This window comes from Gymnoscopelus braueri (assembly GCF_963280865.1).
Source record: "Gymnoscopelus braueri genome assembly, chromosome: 9".
Lineage (NCBI taxonomy): Eukaryota > Metazoa > Chordata > Actinopteri > Myctophiformes > Myctophidae > Gymnoscopelus > Gymnoscopelus braueri.
In genome coordinates this window covers 52730781-52753993 of record NC_137610.1, presented here as the reverse complement: position 1 = coordinate 52753993, position 23213 = coordinate 52730781, and the positions used below count along the sequence as shown (strand labels likewise).

The following is a 23213-nucleotide window of genomic DNA, read 5'->3' as shown; positions in this document are numbered from 1 at the left end:
GGATGAGCAGCAGACACGTGAAATACTGTAAAAAAAAATATATATATAAAATAAATAAACATGAGACAATGAGGAGATTAATCATGTCTAATCAATGGAGCAACAGAGCAATATACAGTGTGTCACCAGTTGTACTGCTTTCAATGACTTAAAGACAAAGTGTAAGCAGAGGACCCATACCTACACACAACTAGGATCCTAATATTGTAACGATTCTGGTTCCTTAACGGTTCCCTTTAACCATTCCAAGGGGGAACCAAATGGACCCTTACAGGTCTGTAACTCTGAGAGTGTACAAATGGAACCAAATGGACCCTTACGGGTCTGTAACTCTGACAGTGTACACATGGAACCAAATGGACCCTTACAGGTCTGTAACTCTGAGAGTGTACAAATGGAACCAAATGGACCCTTACAGGTCTGTAACTCTGAGAGTGTACACATGGAACCAAATGGACCCTTACAGGTCTGTAACTCTGAGAGTGTACAAATGGAACCAAATGGACCCTTTCGGGTCTGTAACTCTGAGAGTGAACACATGGAACCAAATGATTTGTACACTCTCAGAGTTATGGTGGTCCTTTAAATTAAACGTTAGAGAACCACCAGTATTGTAATTGTATATCAGACGTGAAGTCTACATACCAGCTCTGACAGTGTGATTAAAAACCTGGTTCTGGTAAAACGGTTCCAAAATGTGATGGAACCGATTGCGGTTCCTCAATGTTCCTACCAAGGGCCCAGCTTGAAAGTTTTAAATCGAGTCTAATACGGAGGAGACAGTTCATATGAATGGCCTGTAGTGTCGCTGTTTTACCCCTGCTGGTGTCAGAAAGAATTTATCTCAACGCAAGCGGATGGGTTTTTGACAAACTTTAGACTAGATTTTCTTACTTTAATAAACATTGTCATAAATACTATATGCTTCCTGTCGCTATAGTTTAAAGTCTCCTTTCAATCATCATGATATGCGTTTTGGTAAATTTTGGTCCCATTTATTTTAAAATTGACGAGTAGGGTATGCTCTAGGAGGGGCGGGATGATTTGATTGACAAGCTACGCAACCAATGGCATTCATTCCCCGCCCCCCCCGCTCTTGATTGACAAGCTACCCAACCAATAATGGTCTGGTGTCATTCTGCAGGATATGACGCGATGTTGAAAGATGGCGGATTTGAAATTGCTGAACAATCGGCTTCATGTACGGTCTGTAGAAACCAACGGTGTCACGTTGTCCATTATTTTTATACAGTCTATGGTTCGTACGCACAACAACTACACAACAACTACACAACAACTACACAACCTAACCCTCTACCACAGTGTTGTTGAGATTTAAATGGATGAATGAACAAAGACCCAAAATAAGTGTGTGTGTGTGTGTGTGTGTGTGTGTGTGTGTGTGTGTGTGTGTGTGTGTGGTAGCAGTAGGTCACAGTCATTAGGGGTAAGTAGGTCAGAGTGGTTCCTCTGTTAACCCTTTAGTAGCAGAGAGGATTGGAGTCTGTTGACAAATCCCCCCCCCCCCACACACACACACACACACACACACACACACTCACTCTACTGGTCTGCTAACGAAGAGCCTTCGTTAACTGTGTCCGTTCACCCAGGCTGCTGGGAGGATAATATGCAAATTAATTTGCATATTAACTGGTCCTGATGCAAATGACAAAACGGACTGACTGGGATGCAGTTCAAACACATGCACACACACGTCATGCAATAACAATGGTTCTGATTGGTCAAGATGGCGGCAGGGAACGTCATCTCATCCATCTCAACTGACGAGAAAAGCGTGGGCGAAATATTGTTTTATTAACCCGTTAAGACCGGGAACGCATCTGTGTCATTTTAAGATTTATTTGGCTATTCAAAAATAGCAGATCTTCAAGATCTATGAGCTTCTAGATCTGCTATTTTTGAAAAATCGTGAAAATGTGTGCAAATCTTTGAATATATTATATTTTGTAAAGCAGACATTTTTAACTCAAATCTTATTGCTTCTGGGGATTCTACAATTAATGTCTTTTAAATCCCAAGAAAAAAAATAAAAATGTTGCTATTAGTGATGTGCGGGTCAATCGACCTCCGATTTCCGAAAATGGGAGGTTGTGGGCTTTGAATCCACGTGGTGCATCCGGCTTTGTCCAACGTCTATACGAACACAATTGGCCCGTGTTCAGGGGAGAGAAGCCGGGCGGGGAAGGTGATAATTGTCACTGGATGTACTCCTACGGGCTGGGGGATGTGTTGTAGATCGGCTATTATCACAGTTTTTGTGCGACACTGTTGTTGTACGACAAAGTAATACAACAGAGCTTAATCAGACTAATCAATGTAGTTGTTTCTTGTAAAAGTGAGTGAACATTGACAGTATGGAGACGTTTGGTTTGGAATTAGACTCATTAGAAGCAGCATAAACACATTGATAAGTCATATTCTCCTTTTGTACGATATACTTGTGTACAGCAATGTTTGAACAGTGTGTGTGTGTGTGTGTGTGTGTGTGTGTGTGTGTGTGTGTGTGTGTGTGTGTGTGTGTGTGTGTGTGTGTGTGTGTGTGTGTGTGTGTGTGTGTGTGTGTACTGACCAGGCCCAGTAGACAGCGGATCTCGTAGATGGCTCCGATACAGCCAAAGAATCCCATGGCCATGGAGAGAGATCCTACTGCGATGAGGATGTACGACGCTACCTTCAATGTGTTGGAGGACTCCTCTGAACACGCACACACACACACACACACAATGAGTTCAACATTACACACCACTAGTTGCTAGTTGCTAGTGTCTTGCTCAGGGACACCTCGACGTATTGCCGGGGGCCGGGAATCGAACCCGGGACCTTCTGCTTCCCAGGCGGCCTCTCTACCCATTCAGCTAATGGCCGCCCGCCACCGACCAGTGATAACTAGTTTTTCTAAGTACTGCTGCTGTTGCTCTGTCATAACAGTAGTTTTAACATGGTTTTGTGACAGTTTGGTCTTAAAGGGTCTACACCATGAAAATCAATCCCAGTGTCTCTTGTACCCAAAAAAATGTTTTTTTTTAAAATTCAGTCATTCCTTCTCATTTCATGGATTTCCAGAATGGGCGTGTCTGAACAGGCGATCTCAGAATGGAAATGTTTCTGATGTCACAAACATTAATGATGGCAAACCCAATGTTAAATGAAAAGTGCCCGAATCGCTCCGAAACTTTTTCTACCCCCCCTAAGTGGGGGTCTACGAACACATACTTCGGGCTTGGATTTTGGCTCCGCCCCTCGGAAGTGGGTGAAACAGGCACCTCAAACACTTGGTGGAATTGTTCAAAAATGTTCAAAGTGTTTTTTTTTCGATTTTGTATTTTTCTTAGATGCTTCTTTTTATGCAGAATTTTTCCATTTTTTTTTTTTTTTAATAATTTTTTTAAATATTTTTTTGTATTAACAGACAGAATTGCTCAGTAGCCCCCCCCTGCCCAAGAGGACGTTTTGGTATTGCAGCTGAAAGTGCTGTATAAGCCAGAGACAATTGACTTGGGATGAGTATATCTGAGTGATGATTTAGGCTCAAACCTTTTGAAAAAGGTTTGAGGGACATACACCATATGATATTAAATATCAAATATATTTTTTAAATTCATGGTGTAGATCCTTTAAAACTTCAAATCTTTATTCGCGGCAGTGGCTTAGAGCAGTGGTTCTCAGCCAGTGGTCCGGGGACCACCAGTGGTCCTTGAGGGGGTTCCAGGGGGTCCCCAGCCAAACTAATAGTGAATGTGTGTATGAATGGGTGAATGTGTGTAAATGTGAAATACATGGTAAAGCGCTTTGCAGAAAAGCGCTACTGTATATAAATGCAGTCCATTTACCAAGATAAAAGCGGACTCGAAAATCTACTGCAACGTTTTGAGAGCTGTGAGCTCCTGCTGGTTTTGACCGAACACACAGCGAGTCTGTCCCTAATTAGAAAGATGAAAGGTGCTCTTAATTAATTAATTGATTAATTAATTAATTAAAGCTGTGTTCTCTGCTCCCATTAACTCGATTTAAAAAGTTCTCCTCACAATCAACTTGGAACAGAATGTTCTTCTCGAGGTCGCGCCGTCCTGTGTGTCCTTGGTCTTGGCTTTGATAATAATATGAACTCCTGCATTCATGTCCATCTGTAATGTAGCTTTGATTTAGACACGAGAGCTTCAGAGAGTCCACTTCTACTGGCCTATACTGTAGTTTCTCTACTTCTCTCTCCACAACAAGCACAGTCACCAGGGGCGCAGCCATGGGTGGGCCACATAGAGAGCTGGCCCACCCAATCGATTTAGCATTTAAAAAAAAAGATTCTACATTTTTGGATAAAAAAAAAACGGTAAAATCAGGCAAAAATAAGAATTAAATAACATAACCCTAACCCAACCCTAACCCTAACACCGAAATAAAGTAACAAAAAAACGCCCAAAAACGCCCAATAAATCTTTGAATATATATATATTTTTTAAAGTGAACATTTGTAACTCAAATCTTTGCTTCTGGGGATAATACAAATGTCTAAATCCTAACAGTTTTCTGAAAAATGCATGTTGCTATAATTGGTTCTCAAACCTTTTTCATGTCAAGGACAGAAGCAAAGATTTGAGTTAAAAAAAAAATATATATATTCAAAGATTTGCACAAATATTCGAGACTTTTTTTCAAAAATAGCAGATCTACAAGCTCGAGCTTGTATATCTGCTATTTTTGAATAGCCAAAGTAGCTGTGTGTGTGTCAAGCTACTCTGACTGGTAATACTGTACACCAAATACATTCATAAGTAATACTGTACACCAAATACATTCATAAGTAATACTGTACACCAAATACATTCATTTGTGACATTAATAAGTACACAGTGTGTTGTATGTACCTACAGTAGACTAGAAATATGATTTCCCATGCGTAAAAACATTACATGTTCCTCCGTGAACGTTTCAGAGGTTTTCCCCAGCCATTTAGAGTGGCTTGGTTCTCACTCACTCACACACACACACGCACGCACGCACGCACGCACGCACGCACGCACGCACGCACGCACGCACGCACTGTGAGGCCCAGGCCGGGGGAGATTAATGTCTCTCTGTGGAGAGATGTGGATGTTTTTAGAGGAGATAGCCTGAGAGGGGTCCGCTCATAATTCTGACGTCCCATTATTCAGAGAGAAATCTAAAAATGACACAGATGCGTTCCCGGTCTTAATGGGTTAACCAAGCATAATACTAGTATGGACTAGTTAACCACTTTTAAAAGTGTATTCAATTGTGTTCAGAAATAGCGACAATAAGCCAAAACAAAATCTACAACCTCACAACGCGTCGCTACCTTTTGTGCAATCTGGGAACCCATCGCCAAATAAAAAAGGAAAAACAGCGCCCTCTGCTGTTTTTCACAATTTTAATTAGCTCTGGGAGGAAGTCGACGTAGCACACGTACGCAAGGAAACCAGGGTTTTGGTCTGCCTTCAGCCTTTCACTTCCGGTGGTGCGACTATGTTTTCATTCCCACTAACAATATTTCTCCACGGAACACTAACACCACTTCTCCCAGAGACACATGGATGGTTTTGGTTCTAAGCCCACTTGTTTCTATGATGAAAGAGTAAGTTAAAATGTGAATATCTTTCCGTGGTTTTGTCTGCTCCGAGGACGCTATTGTAAAATTAGTTTTGGTTTGTTTCGAGTGGAGAAGGATCGACGGACACGTAAATCCCGCCCACTACATTTGATTGGGTACAGCGTCCTGGGATTGGGTACACGCCCACTTGTAGGCCAGTGCGTACGCGTTATGACGAACCCATTCAAATTCAAAAGCACAAGTAGCAGATCTACAGCTCTCAAGCTTGAGGATCTGGTACTTTTGCTGCTTTTGTGTGACGCTGTAAGTATGATCAAAGTAGGTCAGTGGTTCTCAACCAGTGGTCCTCGAGGGGGTTCCAGGTGGTCCCCAGCTAAATGATGGAGAGGTGGTAACCAAATGGACCCTTATAGATCTTTAACTCTGTGAGAGTGTAAAATAGAACCAAATGGACCCTTATAGATCTTTAACTCTTTAGAGTGTAAAATGAAACCAAATGGACCCTTATAGATCTTTAACTCTTGTGAGTGTAAACTAGAACCAAATGGACCCTTATAGATCTTTAACTCTAGAGAGTGTAAAATGAAACCAAATGGACCCTTATAGATCTTTAACTCTTGTGAGTGTAAAATAGAACCAAATGGACCCTTATAGATCTTTAACTCTTGAGTGTAAAATAGAACCAAATGGACCCTTATATATCTTTAACTCTTGAGTGTAAAATAGAACCAAATGGACCCTTATATATCTTTAACTCTTGAGTGTAAAATGAAACCAAATGGACCCTTATATATCTTTAACTCTTGAGTGTAAAATGAAACCAAATGGACCCTTATAGATCTTTAACTCTTGAGAGTGTAAAATAGAACCAAATGGACCCTTATAGATCTTTAACTCTTGAGTGTAAAATGAAACCAAATGGACCCTTATAGATCTTTAACTCTTGAGTGTAAAATGAAACCAAATGGACCCTTATAGATCTTTAACTCTTGAGAGTGTAAAATGAAACCAAATGGACCCTTACGGGTCCATTTGGTTCCATTTTACACTCTCAAGAGTTAAATTATTGTTAAATTATTGTCATTGTGAACATCTGCATTACTTAATTAATTAATTATTATTTTGATCAACGTTTGCCTCTTATCTCTCCTCCTAATACAGCATGGAATTGAGGACACAATCTCATCAAACGACAACAAAATATTCTAAGTTCTGGGTCTTTGAGGCTAAATCTCATTATCACTGCTTCAACAGCACAAGGCTATTTCAAGAGGACGCTGTATATATGTTACAGGGAAATTGGCATTCCAGGGAAAATGAAAGGGGTACGCTTGTTTTCACCACCCCTCAGGCAATTCTGTAGAATCAACGCTAGAGGGCAATGCAAGCCAGACATGAGCCCCACACCACACACGCATGCACAAACGAGCACGCACACACGCATGCGCACGCGCGCGCACACACACACACACACACACACACACACACACACACACACACACACACACACAGCCTCATTCCATGCAGTTGAAGCACAAGGGGGCGGGCCTGGCGGGCTATGTTAGTGCAGTGAGTGGCACTTGGGGCAAACTCAGTCCCCACAACATCATTTACGATTCTGTGCCTATCGGTACATAACTCGGACGGCGCTTAAGTCGACTAGCAGACCATCGGCCGGTCGTCGCGGGCACTCGCGCCTGGAGGCGCTCGGGCGCGACTCCTCGGCCTCAAGGTCTGCTAAGGCGGCGCGCCTCCGTCATGGTCCAAAACTATACTTTATCAGCGAAAAAAAGTAGTCCGCGGTTGTTTGAAAAAGTAATGTCCCGAGCGGGAGTCAAACCCCGGCTCCCAGTGGTAGTGGGTGGGGAGTCCAATGATTATCGAAGTGCGCCACTGAGCCTTGTAATAGTGGTGTAAAGTAACAAAGTAGATTTACTCAAGTACAATTTTGAGGTATTCGTACTTTACTTGAGTATTTCTCTCATATTATCCATTTTATTTTCAGCGTTCCCCTAGCGTAGCTTCCTGGTTGTTATATTGTTGTTGTGGTCGTCGTCCTCGCATCAAAGCCCCGCCTCGCAGCACCGCCCCGCGCCTATAAAACTAGCGCTCCCCTGTCAATTTCCCTGGACTGCCAATTTCCCTGTGACATATACATACACACCCATGTACATGTGGAAGCGCACGCACGCACGCACGCACGCACGCACGCACGCACGCACGCACGCACGCACGCACGCACGCACGCACGCACGCACGCACGCACAAACACACACACACACACACACACACACACACACACACACACACACACACACACACACACACACACACACACACACACACACACACACACACACACACACACACACACACACACACACACACACACACACACACACACACACACACACACACAGGGCTGGGTCTCTATAGGTTACAGACGTACAGGCGGTGTGGTTGTTTTGAAGATAATTGAAAAGCTGGAGCGTGTACTCGGTGCCCCACCTCTTTAAGTAGAGAGCGTGCATGGTGGACAGGACACCCCTATAAATAACCTCCTCATCCACGGCACCCCTGAATTTACTTTAAATAGCACCTTGTATTTATGTCACATTACGGTATACGTAAATATGTAAATCCTTCCCCCTAAGAAAACTATAGAGAATATATGTTTCCAATATAGGACAGATTTTACATGACTTTATACCTGACCTTTAACCACTTGAACCCCAGCAAGGGGTCACTGTGTGTGTGTGCGTGTGCGTGTGCGTGTGCGTGCGTGCGTGCGTGCGTGCGTGCGTGCGTGCGTGCGTGCGTGCGTGCGTGCGTGCGTGCGTGCGTGCGTGTATGTCTCTCTCTCTTATCAGTAGAATAATCTGTCGTGTTTCGCTGTGTGTGTGTGTGTGTGTCTTATCAGTAGAATAATCTCTCATGTTTTGCTGTGTGTGTGTGTGTGTGTGTGTGTGTGTGTGTGTGTGTGTGTGTGTGTCTCTCTCTTTCTTATCAGTAGAATATTCTGACGTGTTTCGCGTCGTGAAAAGGAAGTAAGTAGCAACAACGGCGTAACCACTTTAACTACAGAGTGTGTGTGTGTGTGTGTGTGTCTCTTATCAGTAGAATAATCTCTCATGTTTTGCTGTGTGTGTGTGTGTGTGTGTGTGTCTCTTTCTTATCAGTAGAATATTCTGACGTGTTTCGCGCCGTGAAAAGGAAGTAAGTAGCAACAACGGCGTAACCACTTTAACTACAGAGTGTGTGTGTGTGTGTGTGTGTGTGTGTGTGTGTGTGTGTGGGGGGGAGGCCTATCTGAGGTTCAGACTAACTTTGTAACACGCTATACTTATGAATTATGATTATTCATACAGCCCTGTACCACTGTACTTATGATTTTACAGTTTGAGGACACTGTTAGCCGTCATTGTCCAGTATATAAATGTTGGATGACTTTTTTGTGAATGTAGTCAATTATTTTTACATCCCATTTACATATCCCAACTTAATCGTTATGCCAAGTAATTCCCCCCCCCCCCCCCCCCCCAGCCTGTAGGAGAACGTAGAGTTACAGATCACCCTCCCCCCCCCCCCCCCAGCCTGTAGGAGAACGTAGAGTTACAGATCACCCTCCCCCGAACACACTCAAAAGTGTTTATAGAGCACCGAAGTCTGACGTCACTGCCAGTAGAGGGCCAGTAGAGGGCGCTGTTCCAGGGTTCGTGGCTTTATTTTTTTGTGTTGAAATCCCCATTGGAGAATCTTAGATCACGTCATATAAGAACTGTGTTCCAAACATAAACACACCACCCTGGCGTTTTTGTCAGGGGGGGTGGCTCTGCATCGTTTATGATATTCATTCATATTTGATACAGCCCGTTTCTGGCGAAAAACGTCTTAAGAACTACTACTTCCGGGTCTGAAATCACTGTCCCCCACAGCAGCCGCGTTCATGGGAAATGTAGTCTTTGGGTTGTTTGACTCGTTTCTAGTGTTTATATTGTGTTACTCTTTGGGTGAATGTGTACATTTACACCTTCAGTCGATGCTTCATATCCATATGAGTCAAAACGCCAGGGTGGTGTGTTTGTTTTTGGAACACAGTTCTTATATGAAGCGATCTAAGATTCCCCAATGAGGATATCGATACAAAAAGTAAAGCCATGAACCTGCGGAAAAGCGCCCTCTACTGGTAGTGACGTCAGGACTTCGGTGCTCTATAGATCAGGGGTGATGCAACTTTGATGATGCAGAGGGCCACTGTATTTCCACACTCACTCCAGAGGGACACTATATTTCCACACTCACTCCAGAGGGACACATTGTATATACTGTCTCTCCGTATTTTGTTTAAACTTTTTTCGCCATTCTATGTCACACAAAAGTAGCAAAAATAGCCGATCTACAAGCTCGAAACAGTGCAACGCGCCCTATATTGAGCTTGTAGATCTGCTTTTTTTTTTGGTATTTTGAATTGGAATCCAGATCATTTTTTTGCTATTTTTGAATTTCTATTTATTTATTTCTAATTTCAAATGCAATTAGTTAATACTTATGTTAACTTTATGAACTTAAATACAAATACATTGGACATATAAAATACATTAACATTTTAATACTAGTCATTAATTAACCCATTAAGACTTGGAACGCATCTGCGTCATTTTTTTATTTTAGCTAAAAAGCATTATTTTACACTTAAAAATAGCAGATCTACAAGCTCATAGCGCGGCACCGAGTGCCGCGCTATGAGCTTGTAGATCTGCTATTTTTTTTTTAATCGAGATTTTTTTTTGCAAATCTTTGAATATATATATATTTTTAAGCGAACATTTGTAACTCAGATCTGTGTATCTGGAGGGTCCCTGGAACAAAATATTTTGAGATGGGGGTCCGCGGCCAAATACATATCATTTTGGGGGTCCTTGACACGAAAAGGTTTGAGAACCACTGACAGAGTAACATAGGTTTTTTTAGACATTTGATATTCATTTTATCAGACACGCCCCCTTCCTATACAAACCTCAGAAAGGCCTGAGTAGACGATAAAATGACCAAAAGTTTTTTTGAAAGTGAAATATCCCTTTAAGCTACTAATATAGACTGAAGTAATTAAAAAAACCTCTACCACAGTGGTCTTGCCCTTTAAAGCGGGTCATGTTTGCAATAATATATCACTATCACTAGTATGGCCCACCATGAGGATAACGAGGCCCACTATGGTGTCTATAGCCTAATGACTCTGGAGTAACAGCAGTACAATACAGTCCAAACACTGACTCTGACATAATCTATCTCTCTATCTATCGTAAACCTAACCTGCTGAAATAACTGACCTACAAGCCCACAATGTGTTGCAACGCGCTGTAAGCTTGTAGATCTGCTGTTTTAAAACAAAGGGATTTGGGATACACACACACACACAGAGAGAGAGAGAGAGAGAGAGAGAGAGAGAGAGAGAGAGAGAGAGAGAGAGAGAGAGAGAGAGAGAGAGAGAGAGAGAGAGAGAGAGAGAGAGAGAGAGAGAGAGAGAGAGAGAGAGAGAGAGAGAGAGAACAAATGAAGGGAGCAAGTACAGACCCCTGGATGGACCCCGGGGGTTGAAGTGGTTAAACGTCAAACAAGAACAGTTCTCTGACTGTCCACAAGGTGGATATGACTCCCACGTGTGAGTGTGTGTGTGCGTGTGCGTGTGCGTGTGCGTGTCATTCTGGAGGAGTAGAGCAGTTCCATTTGGGTTTCTAGTCCACTGGGACTGACTCCAGAACAGTTGTTACAGTGTGTGTGTGTGTGTGTGTGTGTGTGTGTGTGTGTGTGTGTGTGTGTGTGTTTGGTTTCCATGGAAAGTTCCATGAAGAGAGGCAGGATTGAAAAAGGCTGTGTTGCCCTTTAAGAGACCGACTGTTTGCAAATCCTACTTTAAACACACACACACACACACACACACACACACACACACACACACGTTTGTATTACCATACTACTGAGGACATAACAATTTTAGGGGGCGGCACTGAAAATAGCAGAAAAATAGCCGTTCTACAAGCTCACACTTGGAGAGCTTGTAGAACGGCTATATTTCTGTGTGTTACAAACATGGCCACACAACTACTATTAGTATTAAATAAGGAAAACTCTAAGCCCAACAAATCTCTAGATTTAAAAATAGACATTTTCTCTTGGTATTGGGCTCACAACTACGCGCACGCACGCACGCACGCACACACACACACCCACCCACCCACACTGGAGGTGTAAATTATATACACACGTGACAGTTAACATTACAACCACAACGTCCAGTCCATCTCAATGTAAACACTTTACACAACAGAAATTTGTGTAAAGAAATGACGCGTTGTGAGCTTGTGGATCTACTATTTTCTGCCATCCATCGTACGATAAAGTACAAAGGCTTACACACTTAAAACGTTTTGTCTTCTAAACACTGAGTAATGTGGACAGACATAGAGACGGCACTACACCGTTTTCTCTGCAAATGTCCTTTTGTCTCTCTATGTCCTTTTGTCTCTCAAAAATAGCAGATCTACAAGCTCATATGAGCTTGTATATCTGCTATTTTTGAAAAAATGTGTGCAAATCTTTGTGCAAATCTTTGAATATATATATTCTTTTTTTAAAGCGAACATTTGAAACTCAAAACTTTGCTTCTGAGGGGGTCCCTGGAACAACATATTTTGAGATGGGGGTCCGTGGCCAAATACTTCATTCATTCATTTTGGGGGTCCTTGATATGGAAAAGCACCACTGATATTGCAACGTACTGTTAGGATTTAGAAAACAAATTTAGATATTTATTTGGCCTCGGACCCCCATCTCAAAATGTTTTGAGTTACAAATGTTCGCTTTAAAAACATATATATATATGTATTCAAAGATTTACCCACATTTTTATGATTTTTCAAAAATCAAGAACATTTTAATTTAAGACCAAAAGGAAACTGAGCGCAGAAACATAATTGCCTTGACGTATATAACATTAACGAGCGTCAACGAGCATCAGCTGGTCGCGCGCGCGCGCGCGCGCACACGCACACACACACACACACACACACACACACACACACACACACACACACACACACACACACACACACACACACACACACACACACACACACACACACACCCCCCCCCCCCCCCCCCTCCGCAGTGCGCTATGGAGTCTGTCTCATTTCTCTGCAAAAAAAATGCCCTTGAATATGATGAAGGATTACTGTGATTATGGTAAAATCACATTTGATATCACACACACCATAATGTAACGTTCACTAGCTAACGGGGGATCGAACACCAGACCTCCCAGTCTCAGGGTGGACACTCTAACCACAAGGCCACTGAGCAACCTGCAAAAACATCCATGTTCAATGACAGGCTGTCTGCCTGGTGCCAGGGCCATATTACGCTGACATTTGTTACATGATAAGGACTGCGGGTGAAACCACGAACAGGGTGGCTCTGACAGACCAGGGAGGTATGTGTGTGTGTGTGTGTGTGTGTGTGTGTGTGTGTGTGTGTGTGTGTGTGTGTGTGTGTGTGTGTGTGTGTGTGTGTGTGTGTGTGTGTGTGTGTGTGTGTGTGTGTGTGTGTGTGTGTGTGTGTGTGTGTGTGTGTACAGGGAGGAGGAAGCGGACCTTACTGAAGAATAGAAAAGAAAACATTCTTTCCCCTAAACGGCCCCAGCTATCAGACACAATGTAACACCATTATTAAGACCGGGGAAGAATTTGAGATTTTAGCGTAGGCTATTAAAAAAATAGCAGATGTACAAGCTCACAGCACGTCTCTTCCGTACCACGCTGCGAACGCACGCACACACACACACACACACACACACACACACACACACACACACACACACACACACACACACACACACACACACACACACACACACACACACACACACACACACACACACACACACACACACACACACACACACAAGTGGTGGAAAGTAACTAAGTACATGTACTTAAATACTGTACTTAAGTACAATTTTGAGATATTTGTACTTTACTTGAGTATTTCCAATTTCTAATACTTTTACTTCTACTCCACTACATCTCAGAGGCAAATATTGTACTTTTACTCCACTACAATTATTTGAAAACTTTAGTTACTAGTTACTCTTCAGATATAAACTATGATATAATGAAACATACATTAACCACTTTAGCCCTATTTTATACATAGGCTATTTGAAAATAGCAGATCTACAAGCTCACAACACGTCGCGATGCGACGCGTTGTGAGCTTGTAGATCGGCTATTTTCAAATATTTAGTACTTTTACTTTTGGTACTTTAAGTACATTTTGATGCCAATACTTTTGTACTTTTACTCAAGTAAATTTTTAATTCTGGACTTTCACTAGTAACAGAGTATTTTTATATTGCAGTATTGGTACTTTTACTTAAGTAAATAATTTGAGTACTTTTTCCACCACACACACACACACACACACACACACACACACACACACACACACACACACACACACACACACACACACACACACACACACACACACACACACACACACACACACACACACACACACACACACACACACACACACACACACACACACACACACACACACACTTCTTCCCATGCCCTCATTCGTCTGCTGCTTGGGAGAGGAGCAGTGAGGAGTCCACATGCAGCACCTCCTCCATTGAGGTCAGGAGGAGTCCAGGGCCTCCAAAGAGGTTAGCAGGAGTCCATGGACGTCCATGAGAGCAGCAGAGGAGGAGAACCCGGGCAGAGAGAGGTTTCCTCCACAGAGGAGCCAGGAGCAAGTGTTGCCAAGCCTGCCTATTATATGCGCCTTTTGGGCTTGTTTTGCTGTGTCGTCGCTTGTAAATATTGGTAGTCGTGGGTTGCGGGTTTTTGGGTGTTGTTTAAACCAAGTGGTTCGCAAACATTTTCATGTCATCAAGGACCCCCAAATGAACATCCGCGGACCGCCATCAGAAACCTTTTGGTGCTTTGGTGTTAAAAATATATATATTTTTTCACTTTTCCCCCAAGATTGTGTTTGAAAATAGCAGATCTACAAGCTCACAGCGCATCGTATCACGACGCGCTGTGAGCTTGTAGATCTGCTATATTTTCAAATAGCCGATGCACATAGGTCTAAAGTGCTCATGTGGCCTATAGTTGCTTCTTTTGGGCTCGTTTCTCGCGCAAAATCTGGCAACGCTGGTCAGGTCAGTACAAGGACACGCCTCCATAGAGGAGCGGAGCAGAGGAGGACCCCTACAGGCCGGGCTACAGGGAGGAGGAGGTCTTCAGGGGTATCATAGAAGCAGGAAGTCGGTTATCAGCGGACGAGGAACATCAGTCACCTCAGGACAACAATAGAACGCAGCCAAGGAGGGGGGCGTGGGGGAGGGGGGGGGGTATTAACCCTGTAGCAGGAAACCAGGCCGCTTTGTCAAAACCTCATCTTTTCACAACTCATTATTCTAAGCTGTATGAACACACCAGGCTAAATATAGATGAGTTATAATAATAATAATAATAATAACTCATTATTCAACACTGTGTAAGGATGCATACAGCATTGAATGATGAGTTGTTATTATTACTCATCTGGGATTGGTATTTAAAAGGCTCCCTGGCTGATAAGCCAACTATGCCTTAATGCATTATAATCGTCCTCTATGACTAAAATGTTCAAGTAAAAACACCTTCAATATCTTTTTTTTAGACATAGTCAGGGGTGCACATAACTGCTGGTGCGCAGGTGCGCGTGCGCACCAAAAATAAATAATGCGCGGCACATCAGACAACAGCTGGGACAGGAATTTCCGAGCTTTTATTTTTTAGCAAAAATAAAAAATAAAAGCCTGGAGATCGAGGCTAGGAATTTACTTCCTGAAGCCCCACTCACACAATCACGCTAAAGCACGCGTCGGCCCCATACACATGCCCATACACGTTGCCCCCCGGCCTTTTATTGACCATTTATTTGGCGCGCACCAAGTAACAACTCCAGGTGCTCTTCTGAGGACTAGACCAAAAAAGTTATGTGCACCCCTGGACATAGTTCATCTTTCACTCAATAGGGGCAATGCCCGTCGCAAGTGGTCTAGCTACATTTAGGAATAAAGTTAGGTTTAGGCATAGTTTTACTGAGGTTACGTTTAGGAATAAGGTTAGGTTTAGACATAGTTTTACTGAGGTTACGTTTAGGAATAAGGTTAGGTTTAGACATAGTTTTACTGAGGTTACGTTTAGGAATAAGGTTAGGTATAGACATAGTTTTACTGAGGTTATGGTTAGGAATAAGGTTAGGTTTAGGCATAGTTTTACTGAGGTTAAGGTTAGGAATAAGGTTAGGTTTAGGCATAGTTTTACTGAGGTTAAGTTTAGGAATAAGGTTAGGTTTAGACATAGTTTTACTGAGGTTATGTTTAGGAATAAGGTTAGGTTTAGGCATAGTTTTACTGAGGTTACGTTTAGGAATAAGGTTAGGTTTAGACATAGTTTTATTGAGGTTAGGTTTAGGAATAAGGTTAGGTTTAGGCATAGTTTTACTGAGGTTACGTTTAGGAATAAGGTTAGGTTTAGACATAGTTTTACTAAAGTTACGTTTAGGAATAAGGTTAGGTTTAGACATAGTTTTACTGAGGTTACATTTGGGAATAAGGTTAGGTTTAGGCATAGTTTTACTGAGGTTAAAGGCATACTAGGTAACGTTTTCAACAAAACTAAAGTTAAATTGTATATCTTTTGTGAGTGGCAAAAGTTTCACAACACCCACTCCATGAATTTCACCCCCGGAAGCCTTTTATTTATATATTTTATATTGAACGTGGACTGGGGGGACTTTCCCGGGGAAATGACGTCATCTGGCCGGAAAACGGAGGTGGAAATGCACTGGTTTCCTGTTTGGCCAGGAACTACCGCAACGGTTTCCTGTTTGGCCAGGAACTATCGCGCTCATAACAAAAAGGAACCTCACGCTGATTTTAAGAGAATGTAGGATTAGAAGATCGAAAAAGAAAAGAAAAAGAAAGCACAGCTCATGGTAACTAATGCTCCACTGGCTAAGAGAAACGATCCGTAGATAGTATAAAACAATTAAAAGATCGCTTTTTGAAACGCTTCCGGCTTCCGGTGAAAACGAATGGAATTCTGGGTAATCGAGGACTATGGAAATTGTATGCAGTGACGGTAGTGACCAGCAGAGGTTGCTAAAAATCGTTAGTTGTGAATTTGCATTGTACAACTTTAAGGTAAGGAATAAGGTTAGGTTTAGACATAGTTTTACTGAGGTTACATTTGGGAATAAGGTTAGGTTTAGGCATAGTTTTACTGAGGTTAAGGTTAGGAATAATAAGGTTAGGTTTAGACATAGTTTTACTGAGGTTACGTTTAGGAATAAGGTTAGGTTTAGGCATAGTTTTACTGAGGTTAAGGTTAGGAATAAGGTTAGGTTTAGACATAGTTTTACTGAGGTTAAGGTTAGGAATAAGGTTAGGTTTAGGCATAGTTTTACTGAGGTTACGTTTAGGAATAAGGTTAGGTTTAGGCATAGTTTTACTGAGGTTAAGGTTAGGAATAAGGTTAGGTTTAGACATAGTTTTACTGAGGTTAAGGTTAGGAATAAGGTTAGGTTTAGGCATAGTTTTACAGAGGTTACGTTTAGGAATAAGGTTAGGTTTAGGCATAGTTTTACTGAGGTTACGTTTAGGAATAAGGTTAGGTTTAGGCATAGTTTTACTGAGGTTATGTTTAGGAATAAGGTTAGGTTTAGGCATAGTTTTACTGAGGTTAAGGTTAGGTTTAGGCATAGTTTTACTGAGGTTAAGGTTAGGTTTAGGTATAGTTTTACTGAGGTTAAGTTTAGGAATAAGGTTAGGTTTAGGCATAGTTTTACTGAGGTTATGTTTAGGAATAAGGTTAGGTTTAGGCATAGTTTTACTGAGGTTAAGGTTAGGTTTAGGCATAGTTTTACTGAGGTTAAGGTTAGGAATAAGGTTAGGTTTAGGCATAGTTTTACTGAGGTTAAGTTTAGGTTTAGGCATAGTTTTACTGAGGTTAAGGTTAGGAATAAGGTTAGGTTTAGGCATAGTTTTACTGAGGTTAAGGTTAGGTTTAGGCATAGTTTTACTGAGGTTAAGGTTAGGAATAAGGTTAGGTTTAGACATAGTTTTACTGAGGTTAAGGTTAGGTTTAGGCATAGTTTTACTGAGGTTAAGGTTAGGAATAAGGTTAGGTTTAGACATAGTTTTACTGAGGTTAAGTTTAGGAATAAGGTTAGGTTTAGGCATAGTTTTACTGAGGTTAAGTTTAGGAATAAGGTTAGGTTTAGACATAGTTTTACTGAGGTTAAGTTTAGGAATAAGGTTAGGTTTAGGCATAGTTTAACTGAGGTTGCGTTAGGTGGCGACCGTTCCGAGTGAACTCTGCTGGGCTCTGGAACACCCAGGCTCAATGTTTTCAACATCCATTTATATGCTTTGTTGCAGTGTGTTGCCAGTGTCCTGCACTGAAAATAGATCTACAGGCTTGTGAGCTTGTAGATCTGATCTGATCTAACTAACATTACTACTAACACTGCTACCTACATGGATATGCTAAAGAAAGATGCTGGTGCAAAAAGCACAAATAAGGAGCTGGAGGATGGAGATGTCTGGAGACGCCGATGGGGGGCTGGTCTGAGGACCATGTATTGAGAAACTCTTCTCCTGGCGTACGCTCCTATCTGGCACCAAACCTAGGCCTGTCAAAATTATTACATAATCGCCTAATCGCAGTTATTTGAGATAATCGCAATTATTTTTTCATAATCGTTTCCATGTTGAAATATTTTCAAACATAATAAAAAAAATAATAATTCAGAAATAGCTGATCTACAAGCTTACAACGCGTCACTTCGTGACGCGTTGTAAGCTTGTAGATCAGCTATTTCTGCTTTTTTCAAATGTATGAAAATGATCAAATATGTCAATAATTTCTTTGTATATTTCAGTTATTTGTCAAATCTGCCCTGTGCAATTTTTGATTACGTAGCCTATAAAAGGCTTCATTATGTTCCATTGTTCAATGCCAAACACACAATTAAATCGTTAATCGTAATTATTTGAGTGAAACTGAATCAGTCAACTTAAATTTGTAATAGTGACAGCCTTAACCAAACCGTGCGCTTTTTTTACACATAAAAGTTAAAATGTTGCACCGCTGTTTTGCAAGGCGTACGTGAAGCCGATAGCTGCAGGGACACTGGCCAGGGGAACCTCAGGGTTCCGAATGGACCCCTACAGCTCTGTAACTCTGAGAGTGTACAAACGGAACCAAATGGACCCTTACCAGTGACAGTAAATCACTACAGTTTATCATAGAAACACTGTTTGACTTGGATCAGGTTTCTCAGAAACGGAGTAGAATTGTTCTGTATTGTTCTGAAATCATCAGCTCTGCTGCATCTGGCTTCAAGAAAGACACACACACACACACACACACACACACACACACACACACACACACACACACACACACACACACACACACACACACACACACACACACACACACACACACACACACACACACACACACACACACACACACACACACACACACAGGTTCTACTGCTTTCCCACATTCTTGGGAGTGAGTGGGAACATCTGAAAATCTCTCTCTCTCTCTGTGTGTGTGTGTGTGTGTGTGTGTGTGTGTGTGTGTGTGTGTGTGTGTGTGTGTGTGTGTGTGTGTGTGTGTGTGTGTGTGTGTGTGTGTGTGTGTGTGTGTGTGTGTGTGTGTGTGTGTTTTTTGGTTTGCAGTCAAACATGCCTCTAGTTTTAATTTTAATGGTTTCCTTCCCGTGGGAACCAGGCCAGATAACACACGCACACGCACGCACAAACACATGCACATGCACACGCACACGCACACACACACAGCAGTTGTACTGACAGGTCAAAATAGTTGAGCATTTGCCAACATTGCAGAATCACTGTTGCACATGGCAGTGTGTTTGTGTGTGTGTGTGTGTGTGTGTGTGTGTGTGTGTGTGTGTGTGTGTGTGTGTGTGTGTGTGTGTGTGTGTGTGTGTGTGTGTGTGTGTGTGTGTGTGTGTTACATAACTTACGTAGCACAGCGATGAAGCTCTGGTTGTCAAGGAGAACCCACAGTCCAAAACCCATGATCAATGCTCCAAAGATCTGCACACACACACACACACACACACACACACACACACACACACACACAAATTATTTCATTTGGAATGGATCTGCACAAAAAGCTTATACATAATAGATCCCAACAGTGATCAGAAGGGGGTTAGATGATGGTCAAACTGGATACAACTGGATGCACAACATGCTTATTAACACCCAGAAGAAAAAGAAAGCACATTGATGACTTGCTATTATAGCTAGCTCTACTAGCCTATATAGAGACCCTAACTCTAACCCTAACTACTTAAGGATATATGAAGCATCACGCTGCGTTCACACGGGCAGATACAAAGATACAGCCTACCATTCCTTTTCAACGGAAGCCAGCGACATGACGACACAAAGCAACATCCGACGTTTGTAGATCTGCACTACAGAAGATATAAATCTACAAATTCATGCCTCAGAGACGTATAAAAAGAAAAGACATCACATAATATAAAAAGAGACAACAGTATAAAAATATACAATGTATATAAAACAAAACAAAACATCACTCAAGCGCACCCCCCCCCCCCCCCCCCCCACCCCACCAACACTCACACCAATCCATGAGACGGCTGTCAAGCGCCAAGTCAAAATGTTCAAGTACGTAAATGAATTAAAAAGTGTAGAGGCCATTACGCCAATGCTCTCTAAGCCTGGATGAGTATCTATAACTGCTTCTCATAGGGTTGGTTAGAGCCTTTATGATGCTGTTCACGGACACATCAAGCCGACACATAAAACTGTGCATCAATTGTCTTAAAAGCAGTGGTGGAAAAAGTACTCAAATTCTTTACTTAAGTAAAAGTACCAATACTGTAAGTAAATGTACTTAGTTACTTTCCACCACTGCTTAAAAGTGCATCACAAGTAGACACACCAGTGGACACAAACAATTGACTGGCACTATGCAAATCTGGGTATGTGGAGTAACAGCCTCATGGCATCATTATACGCCACTCTGAGCCTCTGCAAACTCCTCATTTGTCATTTGTCTTTTGCAATCCTCCCAATGTCAGTCCACGGAGCATAAGTTCATCATGAACGTGGCCCCGACTCCAAAAACACGAGGACAATAAGTTGACAGTTATGTCCTAAGCTAAGGCCATAATATGTTCCACCAAAGGCTGATATTTCATAAGTTTGGATGTAAAACAAGTGTCCACACACAGTCTGTCTGTCTGTCTGCAGTGGTGGACAAAGTACTCAAATTATTAGTAAAAGTAGCAATACCACATTATAAAAATACTCTGTTACAAGTTAAAAAAAAAGCCTGTGTTCAAAATGTTACTTGAGTAAAAGTACAAAAGTATTGACATCAAAATATACTTAAAGTGCCAAAAGTACTAAAATGTTTGAAAATAGCCTGGGTATAAAATAGGGCTAAAGTGGTTAATGTATGTTTCATATTATGATAATTTATATCTGCAAAGTAACTAGGTTTTCAAATAATTGCGTAAGTAAAAGTACAATATTTGCCTCTGAGATGTAGTGGAGTAGCAGTAAAAGTACTGACATTTTGAAATACTCCAGTAAAGTAAAAGAAATACCTAAAAATTGTACTTTGTAGTACAGTACTTGAGTAAAGTACTTAGTTACACCAGACTGACTGTCTGTCTGTCTGCCTGCCTGTCCTAAGTAACCCTCTGTCAGAGCTCATTAGAATGAGTCTATAAAGATCACAAGCTCTATAATGAAGAGCTGCACGTTTAAGAGATGTGTGTGTGTGGGGGGGGGCACTAATTAGAGCTCTGATTAAGAGCTCCTGGCTGTCATTAACACTCGACTTCCTGTCAAACACCCCGGGCCACCGCGCGCACGCACACACACACACACACACACACACACACACACACACACACACACACACACACACACACACACACACACACACACACACACACACACACACACACACACACACACACACACACACACACACACACACACACACACACACACACACACACACACGTTGACATCAAAAGGTTTACTACAGCAGAGGGAGGTGTGGACCGGACTCCCCCCAACCCCCCTGCAGTGTGAGTACCGGCAGGACCGAGAGCTCTGCAAGCCCTACGGAGAGATCTGCAAGCCCTACGGAGAGCTCTGCAAGCCCTACGGAGAGCTCTGCAAGCCCTACGGAGAGCTCTGCAAGCCCTATGTTGGGTGTTGTTCGGTGCCTCCAAGATGTTGTGACTACCCCGACTACCAAAAACTAATTAATATAGCTTCGCATTCATTTTAACCACCTTAACCATACGTTGGCTAATCAAAAATAGCAGATATAAAAGCTCTGCTATTATTTTTTTTAAATCTTGAAACTTTTTGCAAATCTTGAATATATATACAGTATATATTTTAAAGCGAACAGTTTTAACTCAAGTTTTAACTTTGGCACAAAATATTTTTGAGATTGCCAAATACACATCATTTTGGGGGTCCTGACATGAAAAGGTTTGAGAACCACTGCTTTAGTGAGTCTCCACTCGCCACCAACAGCGTTCGTTCGTTCGTTTCGGGGAGCCCAGCCGAACCGAACGTTAGTGTAGTATGCAGCTACTATAAGTGAACACACACATAGTATGCAGCTACTATAAGTGAACACACACATAGTATGCAGCTACTATAAGTGAACACACACATAGTATGCAGCTACTATAAGTGAACACACACATAGTATGCAGCTACTATAAGTGAACACACACATAGTATGCAGCTACTATAAGTGAACACACACACACATCATACAGTTGTTCTATAGTGTAGTATGCAGCTACTATAAGTGAACACACACACACATCATACAGTTGTTCTATAGTGTAGTATGCAGCTACTATAAGTGAACACTAGAGATGCGCGGATGGCCTCTCATGGTCATCCGAATCCGCGGTACAAATTAATTATCCATCCGTCATCCAACCGCAATAATTATATTATCCGATTTTAATATCCGCATCAACCGTTTTTCCCGTATGTCAAAATATTATTATTTTCTGGTATTCCCCGTTAGTTTTAGTATTAGTTGTGCGATGCGATCAGAAAATGCATTGATTTAGCCTATGGAATGTCGGTGCGGCATCCAACTGTGCGGCATCCAACATACAGAGCGCACTGCTCTTCAGCGCAGCACAGCAGCACCGGTTAAAAAAAAGGAAAAAACGACATTCCATAGGCTAAATCAATGCATTTTGTGATCGCATCGCACAGAGGCTGCTCTACACACTCACACAGACACAAGCACGCAGAGATTTAGCTATTTTATGGATAGATATATTAGATGTCATTAATGTATTTACCGCAATATTTCACCCGCGGTTTATCCGATATTAATTAATAATTATATTTGATTGACCCAAATCCACCCAAACTGCGGTTAACACATTGATTGCCAGAATTATTTCAGATTTTTTGCATTTTCATGCC

The 23213-nt window shown here is 41.9% G+C and overlaps 2 protein-coding genes across 2 annotated transcripts in view; both read right to left on the bottom strand.

Annotated features, from left to right (window-relative positions):
- Positions 1-23213, bottom strand: part of LOC308091364 (tumor protein p53-inducible protein 11-like) — a 186300-nt gene that overhangs the window by 61075 nt on the left and 102012 nt on the right. The window lies entirely within an intron of this gene.
- LOC308091359 (CD82 antigen-like) overlaps positions 1-23213 on the bottom strand; it is a 49164-nt gene that overhangs the window by 7960 nt on the left and 17991 nt on the right. The window contains exons 3-5 of the mRNA XM_080436922.1: positions 19712-19784; positions 2594-2718; positions 1-25 (exon numbers count right to left, since the gene is read on the bottom strand). The exon at positions 1-25 is cut by the window's left edge and continues 50 nt beyond it. Coding sequence (XP_080293048.1) covers positions 1-25; positions 2594-2718; positions 19712-19784 — 223 coding nt within the window. The remainder of the gene's footprint in view (positions 26-2593; positions 2719-19711; positions 19785-23213) is intronic.